The 8758-nt window shown below is 40.3% G+C and overlaps 1 protein-coding gene across 1 annotated transcript in view; it reads left to right on the forward strand.

Moving 5' to 3' along the window:
• The first annotated feature begins 6252 nt into the window (after positions 1–6252).
• Positions 6253–8758, forward strand: part of HMCN1 (hemicentin 1) — a 189280-nt gene continuing 186774 nt past the window's right edge. Inside the window, exon 1 of the mRNA XM_026062720.1 lies at positions 6253–6339. Coding sequence (XP_025918505.1) covers positions 6253–6339 — 87 coding nt within the window. The remainder of the gene's footprint in view (positions 6340–8758) is intronic.

Genomic DNA, 8758 nt, shown 5'->3' on the forward strand with positions numbered 1-8758 from the left:
TAACTATTGGTGAGGTGCTAACTTACAGTCTGGCAGGATTTTAAAGGCTGTATTGGCCTTTACGGGCTTGAATATAAAAACTGAAACTGCAGACTAAAAAAAATCACTCAAAAATGATGAACTTAGAAATTGGGTGAACTTGGTTTCTTTAAATGCCAGGAAAACACACTTCACGTGCTTGACGTTATTTAGTCTCGTCGAAGAGATTTAAAGCAGGATATTTAATAATGTGAGAACTATTTAAATCAGCCAGCTCTACACAGAAATCAAATAAATTGAGATCAGAACTGAGAGTTAATTCTTGTAACACTTTCCTGGGGATGAGGATAGGTAGTGGGAGACATGCCATGCAGTTTTCATCAGGGGCTTAGCCTGTATAGACAGGTGCAGGGAATTTGGACTTGCATTTGTTTTTAAACAAAACACATTCTGATAGGCCTAAATGGAGCATAGCATATAACCTTGGAGAACTAAGCATCTATTTACTTATTTTCTTCATTCTTTCTCTTAAGTAAATGGCATGAATACAGAAACTCAATTGTTTAAGGAATAGTTTTATTTCACAATATATTGCTGAGTAAGACTAGATCCCTATTAGCACAGCTGTCAGAATATGCCTATAGGGCAGCTCTATTAATTAGAACGCCTTTCTGCCATTAACTGTTAATACAATGCTGTACCCTGGCTAGTACCTCCTGAGAAATCAAAAATAAAGACTTGATTCCAAGGTATGAGGTGCAGTAATTAGGCTCATGGGCTGCAAATATATAAACCGCATTTCAGAGGATAGTTTCTGGTATGAGAGGAACGGGATGCTATTTGATGTTACCTATTATTTGGGTATCTAACACTGACTCCAGAACAAACTTAAGTCTATGGACCAAAGTGGCAATGCCCTTTTTAACAGAGGATAATGACACTTGAAGTAATTTCCTCCTCTTTCAGGAGCTTATTTTGGTTGTCAGCCTGGAAATATTGCTGCTCACTTGCAAGTAAGAGGTTGCAGAACTATATTGCTAGACTAATTCTGTTATAAATGCAGAAGAGATCAAATATAAGTTATTCTTCTTCAATGCACATGATTGCTTATAATTTTAAGATAACTGAGGATAGTTCTTTGTACTTAAAGTAACTGTTTGCATGTTATAGATTATAATGTGATGGAAGTTTTGTAGATTTTTCAGAGTTTTAAAAGTCCATTATGAATAGCTCAAAACTATTAGTTAGACAACCTAAAAATACTAAAAATGCTAGATTTTCTCAGGTTGAATTAATTAAACAAATGTATCATTTCTGGGCCAGTTTTCAAAAAGTGTGTTCTAAACAAATCTTAAAATTTTCTCGAAAAGTAAAAAGTATGCTCACTTTTTGAATTTTCATATCATTAGATCTCCCTGTCCAACTAAACTTACTTTCAGAACATTTCCTCTAGAAGAATCCAGTGTAAAATATTACGTTCAAAATATCTGGTTTATAGGAATACACACTCTGTGTGTGTCTGTGTGAAATTGTTTATAATTTAAGGCTGTTTTCAACCTTGGCTATTAAAACATAATTTCCTGGTTTTTGCCTTTATTAAAAATAATAAAAGCTTTATACTTTTTGAAATCCATTTGCAAAACACATTTTATTCTGATTTACCAGTAGAGGGAGATAGTGTTCTTGAAACTCAAAGTAAACTTGTTACAGTTACTTCTGTAATACAAGGTGATTGTCTAATTGTTTCTAAACTCTATGGAAAATCCCGACATGATCAATAGAATATCTTGAAACTCTTGCGAATAAAATAACTTTCAATGGTAAAGTTTTTAGAATAGCTTTAGAATAGTGCTGTAGGAGTTTTGCAAAAATTCTTGCATCCAATGAGCAATTACTCCAGTGGTGAAAGCAGTAAATGTGTTGTAACGTGATTTTATCTATTTAGTTACATCCATGCATCTGTTCCTCTATATATGTAATTTGATGGAAGGTTCATGAGTGCAATTTAATGTACATACATGGGCATGTCTTGGAGAAATTGAACGGATGACTTGGAAACCGATTCTCCTCATTGGTATGGGAGATCTGTACCATGTTATGTTGCATACCTCTGATGTGCTCGTCTCTACGTAGCTGTGGTGAAACAGTCTAGCAGTACGTTATGGAAACCTAACTTCTATATTACTGGAAAAATTATTGCAAAAAGGACCTTCAGGCAACAATACTGAAATTCTTTCTAAAATCCTGACTCAAAAGTTTAGACTAAAACTCAGGAGAGATCTGTAAGCAAAACAGTAGGCACACACACAATTGCACAGGACCGGTATTGTACAGGCAACATTCATTAGGCTAAATACAAGCATCTGTTGTGCAACGTCTGTACCTGAACTGCTCATCCCTGACTCCCTTTATAACCAGTGTATTAAGCCCCAGCTGTACTGATCTGATCTCCACGGACTGGAAAAGGAGTTTAGGGTGCTTAGGCTGGAAATGCACAGATATTTAAATTTTAGGTGTCATGAAGACCACGCTGTCTTATGTGTGCACCATAGTTAATATATGGCAACAAGTGAGGTTTGCATCATCACACGGCTCTGTGTAAAAATGTTTCTAAAGTATGGAAAATTAGCATGAATTTCTTGTGTACTAAATTTAAAAAATTCAGGTTCAGGATTTGTTGATCTTTGTGGAAAGCTGGGTTGAATATGACTTTTAGGCCACGGTTCTTCTTTTGCTTTCAGTGTATGACACTTGCCATTGTTTCAGAAGGCAATACATTTGCTTTCTTATTAGATATTTAATATTTTGAAATGATGCTGTAATATAGATTAAGAATTAGTATTGTCTGCAGTAGCTGTTCAGACATGGTGTAGATATTTCCAAAACTGGCAAAATCTGGATTGGAATTAAAAAGCAGAAGTGACTGTGAGTACATGTTCTTTTTAGTCAAAATAATGTCAGCAAAACATCTTGCAAATAATGATTCAGAACTATTATTTGGTGGTAGAAACTAAACTATAAAGCCTTTTGAAAGAGACTAGCAAACTTAGTAATCACAAAGTTTTACTGAAATACAGAATATTTTCACCTTCAAGGCTATTTCTACAGCAAATAACAGGTGTTTTGAATTTTGCTGGTGTTTGCCTCAGAGAATTGCAAACATTCATGGGAGAAACTTAGTGCTAGGGAAACTTGCAGTACAGAGAAAGGAGAATAATGAAAAGTAGCACAGTGAAATTTAGAACTGGGTTCACTTGCTATTTCTGCTACACATTTTTTGTGTTGACTTGGACAAGTCATTTAGTCTTTCTCTGCTTTCATTCCTGACTTAAAGATGGGAATTATGGAGCCCAAGATCAGAGAGATTTTGTAAGGACATGTCGATTAGTGATGCATTTGCACTTTGTGCTCAGAAGTGCTTAGACAATAGTGTGGAGGGTAAAGGTTGCTAAAGGGATCACGACTGCCTTGTCCACTAAGTCCAGACCTGAAGCTTTTGATTATTCTCTTCTCCATCATCATTTTTTCAAGAGCACAGGGAAGCAGCACAGCAAATCCTCATTTCATCCTTGTCTTGATACAGTATTGTATTAATAAAAGCAGCAGGCCTGCTTTTCAGCCAGAAATAAAACTCTTAGCCCCTGACTTTTACTTCTATGCCTTGATCACAGGATGACCTGTTTTATAAAACAAATGTTTTATAACCAAAAGCAAAGTGATTTCATCTTGCAAATGAGAGATGATTCAGTGCTATAGCGGGGTGAAACAGTCTCTTGGCTCACACACATGGTTTATTAAACAAACTACTCCAGTTGCCACAGCTACTTACTGCTTGTGTCCAGCTCTTTCTTCGTTATTATGTGAACTTTTGAAACGTGTTGAATTGTGAATCAAACTGACATTTAAGCAGACTTCTGTGGAGTAGAGAAAGGAGGAGACTGAAAATGGCAAAAGATTAACTCTGTGTGACTTCTAGGTTCTTGCAATGTAAAGCACATGGCATCTTAAGAATGTCTAGCTTTTACAACCTTTACATTAGAAGCTGTCTAGCACTTAGAAATGTTTGCAGAACGCATAGAATGGCTAGCATTCCCCTGTATGCTCCGATATTGCTGTAAAGCATTAATTGCCAAAGCCATGAAAAAAAATCCAGTATTACTGGGCTCGTGATGTAGGTTGAGTTTAAAAAGAAGTGGTAGCCATAAGATATTGGAAGGTGAAAATTCAGTCAGACATTATAGGTATGAATGGTTCAAAACACAATTCTGGGTACAGCTTTTCTCTTTAAGTCATTTCTCCTTTGCCAAGATCTGAAGTGTAGGAGTATGGAATACAGCCCATAGCTTCATTTCAGATTTAAACAGACCTAGATTTTTGAAAAGAGGATCAGAAACTCACAAGTTCTTCAAACTGGATTAATTGATAGTTCCTTCAGATAGGGGATCATGCTAGCATCTTAGGGTTTGTTTTCTTAACAGCGGATGGTTTCTAGTCATACGGATTTTGGAGAAAGCTTACAACATATGACCCTTCTGAAGATTCAGAAACCAGAAGGCAAACAAAAATTAAACACATGCCATTTTTATATTAAGTGATAGGTGCTTGTATTGTTGGCAAAGGTAATGTATCTTACAGGAAGATAGGAACTTACTGTGTTTTAACTAGTGTGAACTTACCTAGTGTTTTAGGAGTCATCAAGACTAGATATAAATGTTCTTTTGTTCTGTCTGGAGAACTTCTAACCGTATCAGGCAATGCTCTGGTCAACAGAGAGGAAAGATGAGTACTAGAAGCATACAGTCTTAATGTGAGGCCAGCTGCATGGCTAAAAAAAAAAAATAGAAGTCACCAGCTGGAACAGGTCAGTGTTTATCACTTTGGTGTTTGAACCCTCACATCACATAATGACATTCAGGCAACATGATCTTCCCACAAGAAGTAGTGATACTTTTTCATGGTCTTTATACATGAATGGGAAGTTTTTGCCACACATAACCACAGATAAATTAATTAGTCCTTTCTCTTTTCTTCTCCTTGTTTATATTTCATTGCAGATAAGCTAGCAGCAGTTTGAGCTAGCTGCCTTACCTGCTTTCAGGCTACTCGGCATACCTGCTAATTCCTGTTGTAGCATTCCTTTTCTAGGATGGCATTTTAACCCTATCCCTCCCACGTGCAGCCCAGGTTCTTCCTACATACTACTTCAAAGAACAGAATTTGAGACCCAAAACATTATTTTATATTGAATTTTAGAGGAGTGAGTTATGTATCTCATGTGTGTGACTAGAGTATATATACATAAAATACAAAGACAAGACTAAAGATGGGCTAAGAAAACAAATTTTAGACTGTCTGCGAACTGGAGAGCACTTAATATACCATACATATACTTCTCACAGAGAGAACCATAGCCAGATGCCTAAAGCAAACAGCAAGGATTCCCTCCTTTTCCACAACAATTAATCCAGTCCAAACAAAGGAAAAAAAAGGACTTTGAGGAGGAGTGGGAAAAAGAGGAAATTTTGTCAAATGTCTGTGACAAAACAGTTCAAAGTATCTGGTATACGTGCAGAGTTTGCTGACCAGAAAAGAGGTTTCGTGAGAAAAGAATTCYAGCAGATGTAGCCTGCTGAGTGTGGTCCATGGGATCTGAGCAGGAGAATCTGTTTTGATATCAGTAGTTTGTAGTGTAATTAGAGAGCAGCATCAGCTTTAAAAACAATCATTTTAATATTTTCCTTCAGAAGGAAGCTTCAGTTTTTTAAGTGGATCCTTGTTTATGAGCTGGATGCTATGGACTGTACTGAAACCAGCAACTCTTTCTCCATCAGCTGCAATTGGATAATAATGATTTTCAGTTGCAAACTACAAAATGGAGCAGATTCAGATGTAGGCCCTAAGGGTAAAAAGTACTTTTTTTTTTTCCTTCCCAGTGTTCTAAGCTAGCATATTTTTCCCTACAGTGTACGAAATCTATGCTTCATAGATTTGAGACAAGCTAGGGAGAGAGAAGTTAAATGACTTAATCTTCCACTCCACCAGGTCTAATAATTTACAGCTATTCAAAACAAATATATAGCCAGTTATCAGTCCAGATTGGTTACCCGTTACTGGTTACTTTATTCATACTCAGTACATGACTACCACAGACTGTGGTAGGAAGGAATTTGACAATCAGGTCCAAATCTGTTGAATTCTTCTGTGCTACCAATCTGCATTAACAAAATAAATTCCAGCCCCAAAACAGGCATGAAAAGATGATCAAGGTTAAGTATGTTGCAAATGCTCAAACCCAGGAAACGAGTGACAAAGACAACTGCATACAAAAGAGACACGGAGACGGTCCCGGAAATCATGAAGGTAACAGAGCCCTGGGGCAGAGTTAGGTCTGCCGGGAGGTGGGAGCAGGCCAGCCCACGGGTGGAGGTGCACGCACAAACKCTGCCTCTCCTGGTTCCCCTTCCCTCCCCACCCAGCCCCCCGTGCTGAAAATCTCCAGGTGGTTCTGCTACAATCTGCTTTGACAGTGGCATGAGCCTGACCTCAGCGTGTTTGTGCTCAGTTATTATTTTGGCCTGTTGTCAAAACTTTACTGTGGAACACGTCAAAAGGGACATAGTGATTTTTTTTTTGTCCAATAGATGATTCTTTGGCAAACTATGAAAATAATTTCATTGGAGAAGAGAGAGAAAAAAAAGAAAAAAGAATTTCTCTTGTGACAAGCCTTTCTTCCTGCAATTTTCAAAGGCCTGCTGTGAATAATAGTGTTTGAGCATCCAACCTTCAAGAATGTTTTATAGTGGAAAGTGTTAGGCAACCAAAATAAATATCAGTTTCCACTGTTACCAAAGCAAAACTTACTTTTCTTGCATGCTTTTCTTACTTTTCTTGCCTTAAAATCCTCATTAAATGATAGCTTTTTAGRGACACAGCAATATGTGTCAGAGGGGGGTATTTTTTCATAGGGACACTACCTTGTTCATTTTTGCTTGTTTACATCTAAATGAGAAATAATTCAAGACAGAAAGAACACGATGGCTTTCTTTGTGAGGAAAAATGCAACAGGAAATCATCTTCATAAAGGACTGAACGAAAACCCTAAATCCAAATGCTGCCATTCTCTAGGGTGTTCAAAATATATCTCCTCTTTTATGGCTTGAGCACATCTCTACTTACAAGATTCGTAAATATTTTGACGAACCTGGTCCGAGTTTTCTGCTAGCAAAGTTACAGTTGAGGCAAGTTTTCCATAGTTTGGGGTTTTATTGTGAATGCTTTGCACAGCTCTGGTTATGTGCTTTCTTCTCATGACATCAGTGCTGAAGGGGAGAAAGAATGTAAACATCTGTTTTTTATAATTCGATTCCAGGCTTATAACTTGATTAGGATAAGCAAATGTTTCTACCTAATTAATTTTCCAGTCACAATATGACGGTTTTGAGTGCACAGTTCTAGCACCAATTTTAAGATGAGTAAAATAAGGGGAAAACTAATGACACAAGTTCTGCTTCATTTTCCAGCTTTCCTAACGGCATCAACTAAAGTTAACTAGAAGCTGTTTGCCGCCTCCATATGCCTAATCCCACTGAAAGCAAAGGATGTGATTTTCCTCTCCCTGGGTGTTTAAAACGCCTCACTCTCCCTCACCTCGGCGTTCCAGGCACGTGCACAAGCGATGGGAAGGGATGTTTGTGATTATAGTTCTGAAACCAACTGGAGCAACGTTGATTCAGCTCTTGGCTCTCCCCGCAGGCCTTTAATATGATCTTGGGTCAGGCACTTAGGATCAGATTTTCAGAAGGTATTTATGTGCCTGCTGGGACTTAGCCGCATCTTTAAACAGCTAAGTAGCTCTGAAAAATCCAGCCTTTTATCTCTTCCCTTGCCTGTCATCTGTACAGCGAGGTTAAAATACCACCCTTCCCCCTTGCTTTCTTTTCCTCCCTGTCCAGTCTTTTTCTTGCTCAGTGCACTACCTAGATTGCATTGGAGGATCTTTTCGATCCACTCTAATAGTGATTTTCATAATACTTTCATAAGAGCCTGGGAAAACGCAGGTCGGACAGGAGCTCGGGAGGTCATCCAGCCCGACCTCTGCGTTTAAGGGAGCGTTTGTGGAGGCGTAGGCGAAGCGAGAGAAGAACCACAGGTGAGCACAAGTAGAAGGACTGACTTGGGTCGGTCGTGCATCAGCTGTTTAGAACATAACTATTTCCAGTGAACATAAGTGCTGAAGGTAAATGCACTCACCTGCCCTACCAGGTAGGGCCGCTCATCGTAGCGCTGTTCTTTCGGACAGGTGTGCTAGCGATCGCCAGCCGGCGGCGTAGCCAGGGCTCGGGCACGGGCTCGACCGGTACCTCGCGCCCGGCTTCCCGCCCGCGAGGCGGCCCCTCAACGGCTTTTAACGGCCGCCTGCAGGGGGCCTCTGAGGTGAGCGCCGGGGGGCCGCGGCGGCCAATGGGAGCGCGAGGCCGGGCGGGCGGGCGCGGCGGCGGCCCCGGCGCTAGCGGCAGCCGCAGCCAGTAGCCGGGGGCTCCCGCGGCCGCGGTGGCAGCAGCAGCAGCAGCGCGCCGGGCGCCTCGGTCCCTCGCCGCGGGCTCCAGCAGCGGCTCACGCGCGCCGGGGCATGGACGGGACGTGCCCTCCGCCGTCCCGCTAGCCGAGCGAGGCGGCCCGGGGCTGCGCAGGGACAGAAGCCGCGGCGTCTGTCCCCTCCTCTCCCCTTCTCTCCTCTTTCCCCCTTCCCTGAGCCCTTCTCTCCCCTTCTCTCCCCTTC

This window comes from Apteryx rowi, unplaced genomic scaffold (assembly GCF_003343035.1).
Source record: "Apteryx rowi isolate R43461 unplaced genomic scaffold, aptRow1 scaffold_100, whole genome shotgun sequence".
Taxonomy (NCBI): Eukaryota; Metazoa; Chordata; class Aves; order Apterygiformes; family Apterygidae; genus Apteryx; species Apteryx rowi.